General features: G+C 37.3%; 1 protein-coding gene across 15 annotated transcripts in view; it reads left to right on the top strand.

Annotated features, from left to right (window-relative positions):
• The window catches only part of HDAC9 (histone deacetylase 9), an 872408-nt gene that overhangs the window by 813237 nt on the left and 36626 nt on the right, over positions 1-22545 (top strand). For all 15 annotated transcript variants that reach the window (XM_044246154.1, XM_044246156.1, XM_044246162.1 and 12 more), the window contains one exon: positions 6403-6487. In XM_044246154.1, coding sequence (XP_044102089.1) covers positions 6403-6487 — 85 coding nt within the window. The remainder of the gene's footprint in view (positions 1-6402; positions 6488-22545) is intronic.

Raw genomic sequence — 22545 nt, forward strand, 5'->3', positions numbered from 1 at the left:
ATCACCTCACATCTATCAGTATGACTGTTAACAAAAATGCCCAAGATGAGTATTGGCAAGAATGTGAAGAAAAGGGAACCCTTGCATTCGTGTTGGTGGGAATGCAAAATGCTCTGAAAAACAGTATACAGGGCCCTCAAAAAATTAAATATGGAACTTCCATATGATATAGGAATCCTCCTTTTGAATATTTATCCAAAAGAATCAACATCAGGATCTTGAAGAGATAACACTCCCATGATCATTGCAGCACTATTTACCAAGAACAAGATGTGGACACAAACTAAATGTTTACTGGCAGATGAATGAATAAGAAAATGTGGTCTATACATACAATGGAATACTATTCAGCATTTAAAAGGAAAGAAATTTTGCAATATGTGAAACATGAATGAACCTTGAAGCCATTATGCTAAGTGAAATAATCCAGTTGCAGAAAGCAAATATTACATGATTCCACTTACATGATGTATCTAGAATAATCAAATTCATAGCATCAGAAAATGGAATGGTAGTTGTCAGGGACCAAAGGGAAGAGAAATGAGGAGTTACTAATCAATGAGCATGAAATTTCAGTCAAGCAAGATGAATAATTATGCTCTAGTGATCCGCTCTATGACATTATGCCTATAGTCAACAATAATGTATTGTACACTTAAAAATTTGTTAAGTGGTTAGATCTCATGTTAAGTGCTCTTGCTACTGAAAAATAAAATAAAAGTAAGACACCAATGATGTAAAATAAAATGAAGTATAAAAACAAAACTGAAAAAAATAGTTACATAATTTGAAATAAAAATATAATTGGAAAACCTTATTTGGAAATTTCAAAATACAGTGTACCTCATGAGCCAAAGAAATCACAATGAAAATTAGAAAATATTTTGAGTTGAATGATTATGAAAATACAAAATATTAAAATTTGTGTCATGTATATAAAGTGAATGTGGGGGAAATATAAAAGTTATAAATGTGTATATTAGAATAGAAAATTTAAAAGTAAAGAGAGAAACATACAACTGAAGAAGTTAAAAAGTCAAAGCAATAAATTAAATATGAAGTAAGCAAAAGAAGTATAAAGAGAGGAGATAATAAAATATAAAACAAATGTATAATATATGATTTGTAAAAGTCTATGTTTCATTCTTTGAAATAATTAACAAAATTGATAGAGCTCTAGGAAGACTGATTGACAAAGAACAGTTATGCATTACCAGTACTCAAAATGAAAAAGGGGGGGTTTATTAACAGATTTTAATGTATTAAAGAAAAATTGTTATGTAAAAAAACAGTTGAAATTTTACTTGAAATGGAAAATTTCTTACAAAAATACAACTTTGCAAAAACCAAGTCAGAAAGATGGAAAATTTGAATGGCACTGTAATTATTAATGAAATTGAATCTTGAATGCCAAACTTACCAAGAGAAAATATTAGACCCCTATAGCTTTGTCGGTGAATTCTATAATTTATACTGTTTTAGAGTAAAGGGAGGGAGAGGATGGGAAGAACACTTGACAGCTGATTTCTTGAGACCAGTATTATATGATTCCTCAAACTTAACATTATAAGAAAGGACTATCATAAGAAAACCTTGCTCATAAGCATAGCAGCCAAAACACTAAGCAAAATATTAGCCATTTGTCAGTATCTTGAAAACCCATAACATATGGACATTGGGGAGGGTATGTGCTATGGTGAGTGCTGTGTGTGTAAACCTGGCAATTCACAGACCTATACCCCTGGGGATAAAAATATATGTTTATAAAAAATTAAAAATTAAAAACAAAACAACAACAAAAAAACCTGTAACAAAGTTGTATTTAAGCCAGGAACATATTAACATTCCAAAATAAGGAGTGTCTAGGTGGCTCCAGTGGTTATTCACCTTCCTTCTGCTCTGGTCATGATCTCCAAGTACTAGGATCCAGCCCTAGCCTGGCTCCCTTCTCAACGGGGACTCTGCTTCTCCCCTGCCTCTCCCCTCTCCCTTGTGCTCTCTCTCCCCACCTTTCTCTCAAATGAATAAATAAAATCTTCAAAAAAAAATCCAAAATAAGTAATTATAATTTGTTACATTGAGAGAATGATGAAGAAGTATGCCATTTCAATAGATGCTTAAAAGTCAGTTAATAAATTAAACACCCCATTATGATAACTACTTTCGAAAAACTGGGAATAAAAGGAAAATTTATTAATTGATAAAAGATATTTACAAATGTTCTACAGTATGCACCAGATTTAAGGGGGAAATATGGAAATTTTTCATTAAAATCAAAAATTGGGCAAAGATGCTCACTTATTGCTTTGTTTTAACATTGCACAGTGGTTCTAGACTGTGCAACAGGGTAGGAAAAAATAAAAAGATTGGACAGGAGTAAACAAATCTATTATTTTTTATGGATGATATAATTGTGTACGTAGAAAGTCTATACAAGATTATTCATATATACATTACTGGAATTAATAAATTTAAAGATATTGATGCTCAAGGCACCTGGGTGGCTCGGTGGGTTAAAGCCTCTGACTTCAAAAAAAAAAGCCTCTGACTTCGGCTCAGGTCATGATCTCAGAGTCCTGGGATTGAGCCCCACATTGGGCTCTCTGTGTAGCGGGGAGCCTGCCTCCCCCTCTTTCTCTGCCAACTTGCGATCTCTGTCTGTCAAATAAATAAAATCTTAAAAAAAGAAAGAAATTGATACTCAATTTAAAAATCAGTTAAAGTTCAAAAATCAATTAAAAATCAATTAAAATCAATTTATTGATTTAAAAATGAATTATCACTTGTATTTCCTAGTCTTTCACTCTAAACCATACCCCAACTATAGCAGGCAAGCAAGAGGGAGAGCCTGGTCCACTTAAGTCTCTTAGCTCTGGAGGGTCACGTTTTCTTTCAATTAATCTTTCCTTCATTCATTCAACATTTTAAAAATACCCACCTTATCCCAAGTTCTATCTTTGCCTTTAAATGGCTCACAACAAAATAGAAAATGACAGACATGACTTACCACAATAATGTGTAGAGTAAGCAAGAATATTTGGTGGAAAGATAGCACAGAGATGGAAGTAATTTGCTCTATCAGAATTTTAGAAAAGATATCACAGAGCGGGCAATGTTTATGTTGGTCTTTGGATGATTTAGTAAGGTGTCACCAATTCAAATAAGGATAGAGAAAATTGAATTTAGCAGAAATAGAACAAATAAAGGCATAAAAGTGTGAAAATGCTTGACATATTTGGGAAACATAAAAGCTAACGAGAGTAGTTAGATCCTTTGCTTGATTAACATATACATCTATCCTCATGTACTGATTTGCAAAATCTTTATTTAGCTTTGTTCTGTTCTGAATCATGAAAATAATAAAGTTGATTTTCATGTCTCATGAGTACAGAGTGAGTTTTAAAACTCTTACTCAGGAGCTTCTCCAGGGATACTCTTGCCTATTTCTATAAATGCATCTTAGCCAACTAAAATGACTTTTGATTATTTAAAATGATTTGATTCTAAAGAATATGAAAATTACTTATTTACTACATTGTAACAGTCACAATTTTATGGTGTTTCAAAATAGCTGTATACTTAGAAATTACATGATAAGTAAAACTTACCAAACATCTGAACTACATCAATATGGTATTGCCACTTTGTGTAAAAAATGGAGAAAAATAAATGTCCCTGTCGCTGAGTCAGAAAATTTCTATAAAGTTCTATAAGTAATGGTTGCATTTAAGCTTTAGACCTAATAAAGCTGCATGAGAACTTCATGTGTCAAGAGATTGTGTTAAAATTACCTAGTGTGTCTTATTACTCTTGATAATAATTATTACTTGATGGAATAGCATGATGGGTGTGAGATATTTTCTACATCTGCATCGGCTTTATCTTTTTTTAAATACAAAAGTACTCTGATTTACATAAAATACATCCTTATTTTTTAATAACTCTAACATTGATTAGCTTCAGTAGGCAATGATTTTGCCCAAATTTAAGAAAAATGACTATTCATTTAACATTATTTCATTACAGTTAGTTATTAGATTACTAATCATGACCAATACTTATAAATATTTGTTAAATAGCTGCTTTAATCAGATGTTTTTAGTGCTTTTAATTGTGAATGATTATATGTGCTGCCGAAGCAAGCACATTAATTGTGAATGATTAAATCAGCACTCTAGAAAAGACAACTCAGTTCTGTGGTCCCTCTATCAAGGTTTTAATTTATGAAAACAGACTCTCAATGACATTTGCCTTCTTGTCAGTTCAGAGTATTACCTATTACCTTCTCTGCAGAGCTACCAAAGAAAAAATAAAGAACCTACTTTGAGAACTTCCTGAATTCATCCCTGTGTGTATACCCTCAAAAATGAAGAAAATTGGGGCAATTTATTGAAGTTTAAATGGCATTCACCTAAAACATGCAGGGAAATGGTTTGGGAGGTTTAAATTATCAGTGTAATTGCTTTAATTCTCTAGGTTGCTTTTATAAGTGGACACAACTTTATCGTATCCAAATGATGATTCCAAATTAGAGTTGTTTGTATTTTTACTCTCAGTACTCTGAATCACATTTATGTCCTGCATAACCCACGTCTTAAAAATAGCCCACAAACCTCAATGCAAGAGAGTTCCAGAAGTGAGGTTTTTACATTAATGATCTTCCTGTAGTTTTCTTTGCAGTAGCCAGCACCTTTCAGTTTGTCAGCGTTTTTACTCTAATGTCTCAGAAAAGCTTTTTGAAAGCTATATTCTGAAATCACCTCGTTCTTTTGTTCTTAGATATTTGAACACTGAGTGATGTTTCAAAATGTTTTATTAGTAAAATCCATCTGATTTCTATTAAAATTTTTCTCTAATCTCTGAGACAGAGTGAAAGGAAAGAGTATTTATAAGCAAGATAGCTCAACACTATCTAATTCTGGAATAAGTTTTCCAAGTATCATTCTGCCTATGATTCATTAGTTTCTCTGAGTTAAGAGCTTGTTACTAGGATAACATATTCTTGAAGATACTATCTAAAATACCAGATTTTTCAAAAATATTTTTAAAAATTGGAAGAACTTGAGATTACATAGCCTTTACACTGACACTTCTTTCTTTCTCACTAAACTGTATTGCAAATAACCTTTTGATGTTTTAAAGGTTTTTCTTTGGCAGCTAAGAAAAACACTCTTGAAAGTTGTATTTAGTGAATTTACCCATGTATAAATATCCCTAAGCTAGTTGGTTATCCTATGGCATCTGGAAGAAAGGTGCTATTGTTTTAGATTCCATGACTGAAGTATAGAATAATCAATTCAGAGAGACCCTGGGGGGAAGATTCACTCACATATGCTGTAGAAACTTGGAATTCCTGAGTTTTTAGGTTCTTTTCTTCAGATGAAGAGACAGTTGAGTTTCTATTTCAGTACAGTGTGTGGTGACATCGGTTCCTTTTCATGCCATATTATAATTTGACCATCAGTTTGAATTTGAGACTATTGACTTTAAACTTTCTAAGAAAGCTCCTTTTTTTGTTAATACCTTTGTTATTATTACTTTCCTTTTGTTTGCAAATGTTCTGGCTATGCAGTTCCTGGTGCTGTATACCAAGCTATATCATCAAGGTATTCCCAGGGTGTATCATCAGATTTAGTTCTGCCAAAACGCTCCATAAATTACTTAAAGTTCCTCTTCATTTCTTGCAAAGCACTGTTTGCTATGCTTGTCCTTGAAAAATCAGTGTAATTCCAGAAGATCATTATATATTTGCAAGGCAGGAATTCGTCCCATGTTTCCACATGGACATCTGCATAGTTATAAGAACAGTAGAAGTTAAATGAAAATGCACAGTTATTTTCCCTTTAAAATGCACTGTTATTTAGCTTTGGTTTTGTTTGAACATTTTCTCTACCATTTATTTAATAGCAGTTGGCTAAGAGCAGCTGTGTCTCATGGCTTTCTATTGTGAAGTGTCCAGAAGTGTAAAGTGGTTGAATATAAAAACACTGCAAAAGTACAGATAATAGACTGCCCACTTTCTGTGTACTGCAACTTCCCTGAGGTTTTGTTTGCAGGGCCCAGCTGCATATACAGACATGATGGAATTTGGTTTGTAAAGAACCTACAAAAATTACACAAATAACTCAGATTTCTAATGAATAATACACAGACATGCACCTGCTTCACGGACTTCATAGATTAGTTTTGTGACCAATAGAAAAGCCCCTTGGAATTCAATTACATGGCTGCAAAACAGAAAATAAAACTGGCTGTACTTTCAGAACTGCTATCAGCAAAATGAAAATATTAACTAGTTCTTCAAGCAAGCTTTGGGGTGGGATTGTTTCAGTTTGCTTTGCTTCTTTCAGATTTACTATAAAGTCATAATATTCTGCTCATTATTATCTACTATTCTTGCAGCTGGAGCCACTTGCCGAAGATATTCTCCACCAAACCCCGAATATGAATGCTGTTGTTTCTTTACAGAAGATCATTGAAATTCAAAGTATGTCTTTAAAGTTTCTTTTTAATTTCTAATCAGGTACAACTAATTAAACTTACACTGAAAATGAAAGCACATGAAAAACATATTTGAGTTTCCAAATATGAGAAACATATTTAGAATTATAATTTGCACATATTATATATTCACACCTAAATGTATTACTACCTTGCTCTTAATGTGGTGATCTAACCTTAACTGATAACTCAGAGGCTCCAGATGTAAAATCTTGTATTTCTCACATTTTCCAAGTACTTGGATTTTTTTTTTCATTACCACCACTAAGTGTCTGTCCAAAACAATGAAATAATCTAGAAATTTTGATTATATTGTCTAATTTAACTAAGGATAAGTTATCGCCTAATGATGTTGGAATTCAGCAATCATTTACTGTTTTTTTCCTTTCCTATTTTTTTAAATTTTATTTAGTTTTATTTTTCTATGAATCTAGTAAAGTAAAATTATGGAAGAACTTAACATTTATGAATATTATATTTCATGGAGAAGTATGTTCTTTTTTTTAGTTTAAATTTATTTTATTTTTTGTATGTGTATATGTTCCAAAATTCCATTGTTTATGCACCTCACCCAGTGCTCCATGCAATACGTGCCCTCCTTAATACCACAACCAGGCTCACCCAACCCCCCTCCCTGCAAATACTATCTCCTAGTGAGGATTGTACCTAGCTTGTAAATCCAATATTCCCCCAAACTCTTAGCAATACCATGTGGATTTTAATTAGCATTTTTCTTTAAATTTTTTCTATTATTTGAGTTTTTTGTGTATTTTATAGTCTCTTAGTCTTGGTTCCTTAGAGGATAATGATCAGGAGGACAGGAATCACATCTTTTCACCCCTGCAGGTACCTGTAAAAAGGGTTGGCAGCAGAGGAGAGGTTTGAAGTGCATGGGAGCCTGGGACTCAAGAGTAGGCAGATTTAAGTAGGTTGGATTTGATCTTCAAGGCCCTAGGAACCAGAGCTTGCTCCAAAGGGAGCTTCTGAAGAAAACCTCCCCTTTCTTAGTCATGGACATATAATGTAGTAAATGTTGTTGGCTTCTCAGCAACAATGCCTTCCTCACTTCTACTCAAAAGAAGCCTGGTTTTCCTCATGAATCTTTGTCACCGGATACAGGGGAAAACGAATTTATGCCCAGCTCCAGGAGAGCAGTTCTTAGTCTAAGGCTAAACTAGACAACCCACTTAACAGTGATTGGTTAAGGAATGGGTACGTGATGCAATTTTGGCCACTGAGACTCAGAGCTGGCTTCTTGGGTGTTCAGCTGTGTAGTCACATAGGCCCCACACTTAGAAGGGCCCTTTGCATGGTTTAATGCTCTTACTATTGCTATCTTAAATTTGTATAAAAAATTTTGAGCAAGGGGCCCACATTTATTTTGCACTGAGCCCTGCAAATTATGCAGTCAGTCCTGATAAAATTCAAGGTTAGTGATGTGAAAAGATACTTGCCAAGAAAGTATGATGATACTAACATCACCCTAGGGAGAAAGAAGTAAGGTTGTGGTTGAGAAGGAACAGAATGGTGAGTTGAGGTAAAGAGAAAGACAAATATGAGAGTGATCTCTTGTCATTTGGGACATAGAGTAGAAATCACTACAGAGAAAGTTGTTTCAGACTTTGGCTTTGACACTATGTGGTACATTTTTTATGTCATTCTGTGAATTGTGTATCTTTTGAGACCATTTAATTGTATGTCTTTGGGGCCACTCTTCCAGACTACAGAAACAGAAAGGGGCTGCATTAGGTCCATAAAGCAATAAAATTAAAGTCAGTGTTTCCAAGTACCAAATTTTATAATGGCTTGAGAAATTAAAATTATGGGCTTCTGTCCTAGCAAACAATGCTAAATTTCCTTATAAACTATAAAACTGTGCTCTTACTTTTACCTTTCTCTGTTTTATAACCAGTCTTCCATTTTAAGTGCTCTTATAGGAATCCAGGCCCTTCACTGGGCTCCCCATTTCCTCTTTGGTAGGGAAAGTAGTTAAGACTCACCACATAATTTGGATCCCAGTGCAAAATGAAAATGTGTGAATGCTTCCATGTTAAAAAAAAAAATTACCATAATTCAGGAAGGTGACCACAGAGCATTGAACCAAACATGGGGACTCTTAGGTACATGGAAGACCTTTGCAGCTGCACTGGTTGCCTCTAAGGTAGCCTTTGTTAACTGAAGAACCTTCTCTTCACATATGTCTCTGAGCATCACACAGGTGCCTCCTTTTAACTTTGGGAGGTGTTTGAATTTCAGCCTACCTCTTAATACAGGTTGTGAAGGATTATTTTGTGCTACAGTTTGAGACTACAGTATCCTAAAACTATGTAAATGTTGAGAAGCAGGATTTGTAGCATGTGGGAAACATTCAGGCAAGTTCCTAGATAGCCTTGTCCTGAGGCAGACAGCAAGGTGCTGACAGGCCTTATATGAATTTCTCTTTGAGAACTGAGCCCCCCAGCTGAGGGTATGCAGGTGCTGGAGACTGTGATTAACATTGGCCTTTTGCCTGGCCACATGTATGAGAATATTTGGCAGCAGGACCATCCCTGTTGTCCTGTTGTTGTTTATGTTTTACTCTTTTAACCCAGAAGAAAAGACCTTACAAGGCAGTACAGCAGGGCAACCATTCCTTCTGACAGGTAATAAAGACCCCTTCTGACAGGTCAGGTTATGGTTTCATCTCAAGATGGTGGATGTATACAAAGATCAGCCATTTTTGAGATGACGAAAGAGATGATCAGGTCAAGAAGCTTCATGTTTGCACATGCTGTTCACTCTAGCAGGTGTTTTGCCTCATCCCTATTAAGTTTTCTGGATTTAGCTCAGATGTTCTCTCTTTTGGGAAGCTGTATATCCCTTCATTGTCATTCTAGATTAGGTACATTTCCTGTGTGTTTTCATAGCAGGGCTTGTTTTTGCTGATATTCTTTGTTTTTAATTGCTGAATTCTTTGCACAGTATCTGGCACATAGTAGGCATTGTGCAAATATTTACTGAATGGATGAAACAGCTTATCTTTCAATATTTGCCACATTATTTTTCTTAGCCCAAGTTGATTTTTTTTAACTAACAAAGGTAATTATACTCCTTGGCTAACCCATGTGGAGAAAAGATAAAGAAGAATGGGCAAAATATATGTGAGCTCTTTTTGTCTTCTTTTTGTCAAAACTCAATCCCATCATTCATAATGATGAATCATTTCTAAGTTAGAAAGAATTTGAATTACTTGTGAGCTACCATTTCTGTCTCTAATCTTTGAGGCGGCAATTCTTGGAGCTGAAATTAATTGTTGGCTGATGACTGTAATCACCAACAAGTGATGCCAGGTAAGAGTCAGCCCAGAGAAGGATAAATGATCCTCATATGTATGTTTCCTTTCCTAAAACCCATCCCAACAACTTATAGAGTCTATTATACTCTTCTTCCCTTCTTTTGCATTGCAAGGTGAGAAGCAAGGTTCCCAAATGCCTTTTTTCACACCAGTCCTGGCCCATGATAACATGTTCACTGATTTTGAAGGGAGGAATCATGAAGTGAGTTTCCCATAAAACTTAATTCATGTAGTTTGAAAGACTATAATTTTAAATTCTAAAACATACAATGAATGATATTGATATTGATCTGTGAAACCCCAAAATATGAAAACCACAAGTATAGAGCCATGGTTTCCTTTTATTTATTTAAATGTTTAGTAAGAAGAGTACTCTTTTTAAGTGTCAACCAATTTTCTAGATCTCCTGCATGATAATAGTGATAATCATAACATCTTTTGATTTGTAGATCAAGAAAAATATATATGTACACAAGGATTTGAGGATTCTTTAAAATTTTTGCTGCAACCCTCCAATGGTTTGGAGCTGATAAGTTGAAAAACACTAGTGTAGAGGATTTAAAAATGACAGCAACTTCAGTACTCACAAGCCGTGATGAATAAGCCACTTAACTTTTCTGAGAAATTTCAAGAGGAATTGCATCCTACTCTACTAAGTTGGATCTACTGTGGCAACAAAATGGGAAATAAGAATCAGGATCATTTTTTAAAAATGGTTGTGGTATTTTTCCCATCTGCCCTACTCATCTTTTCCCCACTCTAGGGATTCTTCCTTTGTTTAGTGGATTGGGGTCTTCTTAGAATTCCTTGTTATGCCAATCATAGCAAAATGGTTAAATAGGCCAGAATGAGAATGAGGAAGGGAGAGTATTTGTCATGTATGTTCTTGTCAAACAACATCCATGTTTCCAGCATATAAAATTTGTCAGTATAGCTAAATATCTCTCTCTCTCTCTCTTGTTCACACACACACACACACACATACACACAGTTATTTAGGTCAATGAGAAGTGAATTTGTGGTCCTCTGAATTTACCCAGCTTTTGAGGCTAGTATGAAAAGAGATAGGATTTTCTCATTGCAGCAGAATATACCATGTGACCAGGTATTTGACTTAGTTGGTCAGTATCCACTAGTTCAAGCACCACAATGAAATAAGAAGTAACATGGGATGCCTGAGTGGCTCAGTAGGTTAAGTGTCTGCCTTCTGCTCAGGTCATGATCACAGGGTCCTGGAATTGAGTCTCGCATCAGGCTCCTTGCTCCGTGGAGAGCCTTCTTCTCCCTCTGCCTGCCACTCCCCCTCCTTGTGGGTATGCTCTCTCTCTCTCTTTCTCACAAATAAGTAAAATCTTAAAAAAAAAAAAAAAAAGAAAAGAAAAAGAAGTAACAAATGATGTTAAAAGCAAACAAAGGCAAGCTAATTTAGTTGATTTAGTTTCTACTCTATTTCCAATAGAAATAACTAGTTGGTAAAATAAAATATAGGCATTGTTGATGTACCTACTAAGTGGATAATCAGAGGAGTGAATTCAGTTCTCTTGGCAATCAAGAGATCTAGATAGTAATTAATGAAGCAAAGCTATTAAAGTAAGACTTGTTCTAAGGAGAAAACCATTGTCTTTTTTAAGTGAAATGCCATTCTCAGCCATTCCTTCCATTAGCCTAATACCCTTTATCTACCCCCTTACCAAGGAGAAAGGGCATTTGTACCAGACAAATGAGAAGAAAATCCAGATTGCTTCTAAGCTGTAAGGAATTTGTATACATATCTTGTTGTAAGGAAACTGTCCAATATCTTGACCTCATGGGGCTATGCACACCAATTAAAAAGTTGTCCCCTGTATTGCAATATGTGCTACATGAATCATCTTAAAAGCTTTACTAGCTTCTTGACTCCACACCCAAATCCTAAACCAGACTCAGTTTTCTTCTTTTTGTTCCTTCTTATTTTATTTTGATTTTCTATCTTTTTTTTTTTCTTACTTCTTTCTCTTTTCCTTTCTCCTCCATTTTTATCCTATTGCAATCCAGGGGAGAAGAATAAGAGATAACCCACAATGTTGGGAAGGAACTTTTAACTCATAAGGATTTGGGGATTCATTTCAGTCAGAGAAGGAGCATGGTCAAATCTGCATTTCAAAAGATTATTATGCCTGCAGTAAGGACAGAAGATTTAGCATTGCTTATTGTCATAGATGAGCAATTTAATTCAGAAGTAGAATTGAGTTGGTATGGTAATTAATTGACATGGAGGGGATTAATGGATTTCTAGATTTCAGACTTGGACAACTGAGTAGATGGTGGTGTCACTTTCTGTGATAGGGAACGGTGCAAGAAAAAATGGTTTGAAGAGGAAGATGAAAAATATTAGACTTAAGAAGAAGAAATTTGGGATGCTCAGCTGGCTCAGTTGGTAGAGCATGCAACTCTTTTTTTTTTTTTTTTTTTTTTTCCCAATTTATTTATTTTCAGAAAAACAGTATTCATTATTTTTTTTCACCACACCCAGTGCTCCATGCAAGCTGTGCCCTCTATAATACCCACCACCTGGTACCCCAACCTCCCACCCCCCCGCCACTTCAAACCCCTCAGACTGTTTTTCAGAGTCCATAGTCTCTCATGGTTCACCTCCCCTTCCAATTTACCCAAATTCCCTACTACTCTCTAACGCCCCTTGTCCTCCATGCTATTGGTTATGCTCCACAAATGAGTGAAACCATATGATAATTGACTCTCTCTGCTTGACTGATTTCACTCAGCATAATCTCTTCCAGTCCCGTCCATGTTGCTACAAAAGTTGGATATTCGTCCTTTCTGATGGAGGCATAATACTCCATAGTGTATATGGACCACATCTTCCTTATCCATTCATCCGTTGAAGGGCATCTTGGTTCTTTCCATAGTTTGGCGACTGTGGCCATTGCTGCTATAAACATTGGGGTACAGATGGCCCTTCTTTTCACGACATCTGTATCTTTGGGGTAAATACCCAGGAGTGCAATTGCAGGGTCGTAGGGAAGCTCTATTTTTAATTTCTTGAGGAATCTCCACACTGTTCTCCAAAGAGGCTGCACCAACTTGCATTCCCACCAACAGTGTAAGAGGGTTCCCCTTTCTCCACATCCTCTCCAACACATGTTGTTTCCTGTTTTGTTAATTTTGGCCATTCTAACTGGTGTAAGGTGATATCTCAATGTGGTTTTAATTTGAATCTCCCTGAGGGCTAATGATGATGAGCATTTTTTCATGTGTCTGATAGCCATTTGTATTTCTTGATTGGAGAAGTGTCTGTTCATATCTTCTGCCCATTTTTTGATGTGTTTGTCTGTTTCGTGTGGGTTGAGTTTGAGGAGTTCATTATAGATCCTGGATATCAACCTTTTGTCTGTACTGTCATTTGCAAATATCTTCTCCCATTCCGTGGGTTGCCTCTTTGTTTTTTTGACTGTTTCCTTTGCTGTGCAGAAGCTTTTGATTTTGATGAAGTCCCAGAAGTTTATTTTCGCTTTTGTTTCCTTTGCCTTTGGAGACGTATCTTGAAAGAAGTTGCTGTGGCCGATATCGAAGAGATTACTGCCTATATTCTCCTCTAAGATTCTGATAGATTCCTGTCTCACGTTGAGGTCTTTTATCCATTTTGAGTTGATCTTTGTGTACGGTGTAAGAGAATGGTCGAGTTTCATTCTTCTACATATAGCTGTCCAGTTTTCCCAGCACCATTTATTGAAGAGACTGTCTTTTTTCCACTGTATATTTTTTCCTGTTTTGTCGAAGATTAATTGACCATAGAGTTGAGGGTCCATATCAGGGCTCTCTACTCTGTTCCACTGGTCTATGTGTCTGTTTTTATGCCAGTACCATGCTGTCTTGGTGATCACAGCTTTGTAATAAAGCTTGAAATCAGGTAAGGTGATGCCGCCAGCTTTATTTTTGTTTTTCAACGTTTCCTTAGCGATTCGGGGTCTCTTCTGATTCCATACAAATTTTAGGATTATTTGCTCCAGCTCTTTGAAGAATGCCGGTGGAATTTTGATCGGAATGGCATTAAAAGTATAGATTGCTCTAGGCAGTATAGACATTTTAACGATGTTTACTCTTCCGATCCAAGAGCATGGAATGGTCTTCCATCTTTTTGTGTCTTCTTCAATTTCTTTCATGAGTGTTCTATAGTTCCTCAAGTATAGATCCTTTACCTCTTTAGTTAGGTTTATTCCCAGGTATCTTATGGTTCTTGGTGCTATAGTAAATGGAATCGATTCTCTAATTTCCCTTTCTGTATTTTCATTGTTAGTGTATAAGAAAGCCACTGATTTCTGCACATTGACTTTGTATCCTGCCACGCTGCTGAATTGCTGTATGAGTTCTAGTAGTTTGGGGGTGGAGTCTTTTGGGTTTTCCATATAAAGAATCATGTCATCTGCGAAGAGAGAGAGTTTGACTTCTTCATTACCAATTTGGATACCTTTTATTTCTCTCTGTTGTCTGATTGCTGTTGCTAGGACTTCTAATACTATGTTGAACAAGAGTGGTGAAAGTGGGCATCCTTGTCTTGTTCCTGATCTCAACGGGAAGGCTGCAAGCTTTTTCCCATTGAGGATGATATTTGCTGTGGGTCTTTCATAGATAGATTTGATGAGGTTCAGGAGTGTTCCCTCTATCCCTATACTTTGAAGCGTTTTAATCAGGAACGGATGTTGGATTTTGTCAAATGCTTTTTCTGCATCAATTGAGAGGACCATGTGGTTCTTCTCTCTTCTCATATTAATTTGTTGTATCACATTGATTGATTTACGAATGTTGAACCATCCTTGTAGCCCAGGGATGAATCCCACCTGATCATGGTGGATAATCTTTTTAATGTGTTGTTGGATCCTGTTGGCTAGGATCTTGTTGAGAATCTTAGCATCCATATTCATCAGTGATATTGGTCTGAAATTCTCCTTTTTGGTATGGTCCTTGCCTGGTTTGGGGATCAGGGTAATGCTGGCTTCATAGAAAGAGTCTGGAAGTTTTCCTTCTGCTTCAATTTTTTGAAACAGCTTCAGGAGAATAGGGGTTATTTCTTCTTGGAAGGTTTGGTAGAATTCCCCAGGGAATCCGTCAGGTCCTGGGCTCTTGTTTTTTGGGAGATTTTTGATCACTGCTTCAATCTCGTTATTAGATATTGGTCTATTCAGGTTGTCGATTTCTTCCTGGTTCAATTTTGGTAGTTTATATTTTTCCAGGAATGCATCCATTTCATCTAGGTTGCTAAGCTTATTGGCATATAACTGTTTGTAGTAACTTCTGATGATTGTTTCTACTTCCTTGGTGTTAGTTGTGATCTCTCCCTTTTCATTCATAATTTTATGAATTTGGGATTTCTCTCTTTTCTTTTGGATTAGTGTAGCCAGTGGCTTATCGATCTTATTGATTCTTTCAAAAAACCAGCTTCTAGTTTCATTGATACGTTCTACTGTATCTCTGGTTTCTCCCTCATTGATCTCAGCTCTAATCTTGATGATTTCCCTTCTTATGTGTGGAGTTGGTTTGATTTGTTGTTGATCCTCCAGTTCTTTAAGGTGTAGAGACAGCTGGTGTGTTCTGGATTTTTCAATTTTTTTGAGCAAGGCTTGGATGGCTATATATTTTCCCCTTAGGACCGCCTTTGCTGTATCCCATAGGTTTTGGACCGAAGTGTCTTCATTCTCATTGGTTTCCATGAATTGTTTCAGTTCTTCTTTGATCTCCTGGTTGATCCAAGCATTCTTAAGCAAGGTGGTCTTTAGCTTCCAGGTGTTTGAGTTCCTTCGGAACTTTTCCTTGTGATTGAGCTCCAGTTTCAAAGCATTGTGATCTGAGAATATGCAGGGAATAATCTCAGTCTTTTGGTATCGGCTGAGTCCTGATTTGTGACCCAGTATGTGGTCTATTCTGGAGAAGGTTCCGTGTGCACTTGAGAAGAATGAGTATTCTGCTGTTTTAGGGTGGAATGTTCTGTATATATCTATGAGGTCCATCTGGTCCAATGTGTCGTTCAATGCTCTTGTTTCTTTATTGATTTTCTGCTTCGATGATCTGTCTAATTCTGAAAGAGGCATGTTAAGATCACCTACGATTAGTGTATTCATATCAATATGACTCTTTATCTTGATTAACAGTTTTCTTAAGTAATTGGCTGCTCCCATATTGGGAGCATAGATATTTACAATTGTTAGATCATCTTGGTGGATAGTCCCTTTAAGGATTATGTAGTGTCCTTCTGTATCTCTGACTACAGTCTTTAGTTTGAAGTCTAATTTATCTGATATGAGAATCGCTACCCCAGCCTTCTTTTGAGTCCCATTGGCATGAAAGATGCTTCTCCACCCCTTCACTTTCAGTCTGCGTGTATCTTTAGGTTCAAAATGGGTCTCTTGTAGACAGCATATGGATGGGTCCTGTCGTTTTATCCAATCTGCAACCCTGTGCCGTTTTATGGGTGCATTTAGGCCATTCACATTGAGAGTGATTATTGATAGATACGTTTTTATTGACATCGAGTTACCTTTGAAGTCTTTCTTTCTGTAGACTGTCTCTATATTTCTGTTCAATGCTATTCTTGGGATTTTTCCTCTTTTATAGCACCCCCCTTAATATTTCCTGCAGTATCGGCTTGGTGGTTGCATAGTCTTTTAAGTCTTGCCGGTCTTGGAAACTCTTTATCTCTCCATCCATTTTGAATGTCAGTCTTGCTGGATAAAGTATTCTTGGCTGCATGTTCTTCTCATTTAGTGCCCTGAATATATCTTGCCAGCCTCTTCTGGCTTGCCAGGTCTCTGTGGACAGGTCTGACGTTATTCTGATGGGCTTCCCTATGTAAGTAAGGAGCCTCTTTGCCCTGGCAGCTTTCAAGAGATTATACCTACAATTATAATTTCTCAATTTGACTATCAGGTGTCGTGATGTTTTTTTGGAGTGTATAATCTTGGGTGGAGACCGTTCAGCCTCTAGTACATGGACGCTGGTTTCATTCGCGAGATTCGGAAAGTTTTCATGAAGGACTTGTTCCACGACATCTTCTAGACTTCTTTCTTTCTCCTCCCCTTCAGGAATTCCAATAATTCTGACGTTGGAACGCTTCATGGCATCACTTATTTCCCTAATTCTGCTTTCGTGGGATCTAAGCTGTTTGTTCCAGGCTTCCTCCTGATCCTTTCTCTCTATCTGTTTGTCTTCCAGATCACTAATTCTATCTTCTGTCTCAGTTACCCTAGCTTTGAGAGAGTTTAGATTGGATTGGAACTCATTGAGAGCATTGTGGACCTCCTCCCTGGTAGCTTTAAGCTCCTCCCTAACATTGTGAACATCCTGTCTGGTCGCTTTCAGTTCGGCTCTAATCAATTCTGTTTGGTCATCCATGGCTTTCTCCAACCTAGCTATTGCCTGGATAATTGTTAGCCTGAATTCTCTTTCCGACATATTGTCTATGTTGATAGCCGTTAGCTCTGTTGCGGAAGGTCCATCCTCTGTATTTTTCTTCTGTTGGGCATTCCTCCTCCTAGTCATTTTGGTGGGAGAAGACTGAACAGATGTAGCTGGATGTATCAACTCTGGTGCAGTCAAGGTGCACCCTGGAACACTTCCTGATCTCCGTCTCAGAAGCCTCAGTCTGGGTGCAGAAGCTGAATAAATTCCCCCTTGGACGCTGGCAGTGCAGGTTCCAAGTTAAAGACCCTGGGGGCGCAGGATCTTTTGCTCGTCCCCAAAGCCAAGGCAGTGGCGGCTGTCTGGGAGCTCCTGACCACCAGAGAGGTTCCAAGCAGAGGTTCCAAGCAGCGATCGCACACTGAGATTTTGCCGCTGGCCGGGGCTGGGAGTGCCCGGCTTGCGCGCACCTCTTTTCAGAGGCGGCTGTGGGTCGGGCGCGCGTCTGGGGCACTGAGAACGGGGCGCTGGTCCGTAAGCCGCAGGCTGGGCTTTTGCGCGCCTCTGTCCGGGGAAGAGTTTCGTGCGCGCGGCTTAGACTTTGAAACAATGGCCCGGGTCAAGAAGCGCCCCAGGGCCTTAGAAACCCAGGAGAGCTGGAGCGACGTGCACGCGCATCTCAAGCTTTGTGGTAGGGCTAGCGCGCGTTCTGCAGACCGGCTCCCATCCCCTCACAGGAGCCGGAACCCCCGCGCTCTGGGGCGCGCTGGCGGCTTAGGGACCAGGAGCCGGTTTCTCCGCCGCACTCTCTCTGCCTCCGCGCCGGGGAGGCCGTCTGGGACTGGGGACTCAAGCCCCTGTCCCTAGCCGCCCCGATTCCCACAATTTGCCCCCGCGATCCTTTGCTCTTTTGGAGTGCTTTCAACCAGTCTCCGAGTTAATGCTGGTCCCCAGACGCAGGGCACTCTCGCTCGTATCGGGGTATTACTTTTGCACCGGTCGCCTCTGGTGGCTCCCTCCCCCTTTTGTTTATCTTCCGATATCAGTCCGCTGTTCCCATTCCGCTTTACCTGCTCACTGGCGTCTTCTGCCCCTGTAGAGATCCAGACGTGTATAATTCTGATCTCAGGCTGATTTCATGGGTGATCAGAGTTCTTTGGTAGGTAATCAGCTCACTTTGGGGTACCAGCTGAAAAGACGCCTCTTCCTAGTACCCCGCCATCTTGTCCTATCTCAGCATGCAACTCTTGATCATGGGGTGAGTTTGAACCCCATGTTGGGCATAGAGTTTACTTTAAAAAAAGAAGAACTTTTGTTAAAGTGCTTGAATTTAGCAGGGAAGGCAGGACCATCCTAAGTATCAGTTTTTTACTACAGTGAGGTTATTAAGGAATATTAGATTAAATTATTTACACAACACAAATCCTGTAAGCTGCTATCAAAAAACTCAACAATTATGAGTGTTTTCGGTATGCCAGGTATTGTTCTAAGCACTCTTATGAATATAAAATTAACTCATTTAATCTTCTTAACAACCCTATGAAGTAGGTACTATTTTCATTTCCAGTTTACAGCCAAGTAAACTGAGGCACATCTAGGTTAGTTAACTTCCCCAAAGTTAGACATTTAATAAGTGAATAAAGGCAATATCATAAATCAAGCCATCTAGCTCCAGAGTCTATGGTCTTAACCATTATGTTATTCTGTCTCACAAATAATTCTTTTTTTTTTTTTTGCAATTTTTATATATACCTTTTTCATTTCTTCAAAAAATGACATGTTTAGGATAAAAATTAATTTAACTGAAGATTTGGAGTTTTGGAAGTTCTGGTAAATTGAGGTTTAGTCAGTTAGTTCTAGAAGGGTAGTTCCAAATTACAAGGAGCCATGGAGCTATGAATCTACTTTGGAGCCCCTTGTAAACTTGCAAAATACATCTAATCACAGAAAAATGCAAGGATTGGCAGAATTTCAAATCCCTGCCCTGTTGAGTTTAAAACCTTGACTGTTGTCAGGTGTGAGCTGCTATTTGTCATAGATTTTTTGGCTGAGACAGAGGCCTTGACGTTGCAGACCTAGGCCAGGCAGACCTTCATTGAAGAAAAGCAGCATTAAATATTTTCCTACTATTAACCCCACCAACCCTTATTCGCATCAGAGCCAGGTCACACTTGTAATGTGGGTCTTTGAAAGTTGATTTTGAACTTCTAAGTAACCGTTCTCTTGAAATGTTGAGATTCCGATTATTGTTTGGTAGAGCATTAATACTAGAATGTACCAAAACCAAAAGGAAAATATGCTATCTTCGTAGAGTCTTGTCTGGACTTTTTTTAAATTCCAACTGCTTCTGTAATTATGATTTTTCTTTCACTCATGTTCTGCCAAGGCAAAACTAATAAAACTATGAGAATAAATAAAACTATGCGTTTCCAGGACTGAACACTCTTTAAGAATAGGAATGCATTGTGATTATATAGTCAACTGTTAACACCCAGACTAGCTTCACACATACATTTGATTCCATTCACTGAGATAAGGCGTGTTTAGAAAGTCAAGTTCAGGAGATCATTTGCTAGGTATTTATATATATTATATCTAGTCATATGCATATCATAAATAGCATAATTAATTTCCTCATCTTGTTCATTAATGAATTAAGGCTTAAACAAGTTTAGGTCTCTTTTTGTAGGTCTTTCCACAGGCAAGCAGTAAAACCAAGATTTGAACTCTGATGTGACTATGCTATCAAAGCCTACTTTCTGTTAAATCATATGACCTCCTATTCCTTTCTTCACAGATATAAACAGAGTTTTACCACATTTCCTATTCCCAGGTATCCCAGGATAGACACTAAACTAGGCCTCTCCTAAAATATGATAGATTCTGCCTACATTAAAACAGGCTATTTTAATACATTACTAGACTTACTAGAATGTAAAGGAATAGGAGGGGGAAAAGAAATAAGCTGAAATTTAATAGAGAAAGTAACACAAACAGGGAGAATATCCCTGGACCAGATGATAATATCAGTGCATGAGAAGGCCTAAGGTCTGCATCATAGTTGGGGATATGAATTTAATGGGTACCAAAGAGGTTTTATCTTGGTCCATTCCAAATTCTGAAGGAAGCAAATGCAATTTTTTTTCCTGGAGGATAAGTATCCCTAATTTAGACCCCAGTATATGCAGAGATCAAGTTCAACAAAATATGAATTCAAATAAATATATACATATTTAAATAAATGGATAAAATCAAGTACACAAGGGCACAGGCCGCTAGGGAAAGTTAACAGAAAAGAGAAAAAAAGAAAATAATAAGCCTTATTTTTGGCATTAAAATGGAGAAAGGGCACTATTTTTAAGTAATGATAATGGATTAAAAATACTCATATACTTTCACTCCTCCATGGAACTGCACTAAGATAATAAAAAAGAGAGTTTTTGTTCTGTTTTTCAGACATACACTCATAGGAATAAAGAATGAAAAAGGAAATAGTAGGAGCCTGGAGAGCAGATGACCATCTGTTACTGTCTTAGTAGACCTTGAGGGGAAAAAAAAATCTCAAGCCAGTACTGGCAGGCATATCTCTGCCAGAGAGGGATACATCAGACCCATATGCCATAGAATTGTCAACCCACACACCTAAGACTCTTCAATTCATTTCATTTCATTTCTCATTTCTTTTAATTCATTTTCCTTTCTTTTCTTCACTTTTACATCCATCTTGAGAACAATAACACTTAAATTCAGTTGCCTTTCTACCTTTCAATCTGCCTTAAAAATCTTACTTTTCTACTTTACCAATCTAATAAAATCTAAACCCTTGATATATTCTACAGAAAACTTCTTGCAACACTGGACCTAAATAAACATGTCTGCTTATGATTGTCCTGAATTATAGCAGTTTGGCCTCCTGTAAATTTATGATCATCAAACTCAAATGGACCCATTATAATCCTGCTATGTTTCTCAAGTCAGCTTGCTCTATCTCTCAAACTACTCTTTCACATTTCTCTGTCCTCAAACCTCTATCCACCCTACATTTACCCCCCCTTAATCTAAGCAACAAACCTTAAACTGTAGCTCCCAAACTGCCATTTTTGAACTGTTTGTTTCCATCAACATTTAAGCATCCTAAAATACCCCTTATCTTAAAACAAAACAAAACAAAAACACAAAGGAAACTCCAGCTACCTGACTCCTTCAGCTTACCACCCATTTCTCTTCAACCCTTTAGAGTTGAAAATTGTTCTAAGTCTTGAAAATTGTTTCTGTCTAATCATACGCATCTTCTTAGCTCCAATCCCTGTCAGAACCTTTCTAGTCTGGTTGCATTCTCACTATGGTCATCAGTGGCCTTTCTGCTGCCAGATTTTAAAATGTGATTTTATTAAACTTTTTATTTTGAAATGATTTTAGATTTAGAGAAAAGTTGCAAGTATAATACAGAGTTCGCATATGACCTTTACCCAACTTCCCTGAATCTTATATAACTATAGCACAGTTATAGAAACTAGAATTACAGAATATATAATATATATTCATATATATACGTGTAAATACAAAATATATTTTATATATATATACATATATATATAATGCAGAATTAATAGTAATACAATTTTATTAACTAAACTGTGGACTCTCTTTGGAGTCCACCAGTTTTTTCACTATTTTCCTTATTCTATTCTAGGATTCAGTCTATGACCCATTACATTCAGTTGTTGTGTCTCAGTCTTCTCACGTCTTTCAGATCCTCAGTCTTTCCATGCCTTTTTTGAGCTTGATACTATGAAGAGTACTGGTCACTTAGTTAGATGAACATCTTTCAGCTTGATATTCTCTGACGTTTCCTCATGAGTAAAGTGAGGATGTACGTTTGGGACAAGATTACCACAGCAGTTAAACAGTTGCCTAGTGCTTCGGATCCATGGAACATAATGTCAGTATATCCTATTATTGGTGAGAGTAACCTTGATCACTTGATTAAAGAGCTCTCTAATGTGATGTTACCATGTTTCCCTTTGGAATTAATAAATATTTTGGAAAAATAGTTTGCAATTATGAAAATATCCTGTTTCTTTTCAACCTTTTGTCTAATCATTTTAGCAGCCATTTGTGGATCTTACCTGCAAAAATTATTACTCTGGGGGCGCCTGGGTGGCTCAGTGGGTTAGGCTTCTGCCTTCGGCTCAGGTCGTGATCTCAGGGTCCTGGGATCGAGTCCCTCATCGGGCTCTCTGCTCAGCAGGGAGCCTGCTTCCCTCTCTCTCTCTCTGCCTGCCTCTCCATCTACTTGTGATTTCTCTCTGTCAAATAAA

Source organism: Neovison vison, chromosome 4 (assembly GCF_020171115.1).
Source record: "Neovison vison isolate M4711 chromosome 4, ASM_NN_V1, whole genome shotgun sequence".
NCBI classification, from domain to species: Eukaryota; Metazoa; Chordata; class Mammalia; order Carnivora; family Mustelidae; genus Neogale; species Neogale vison.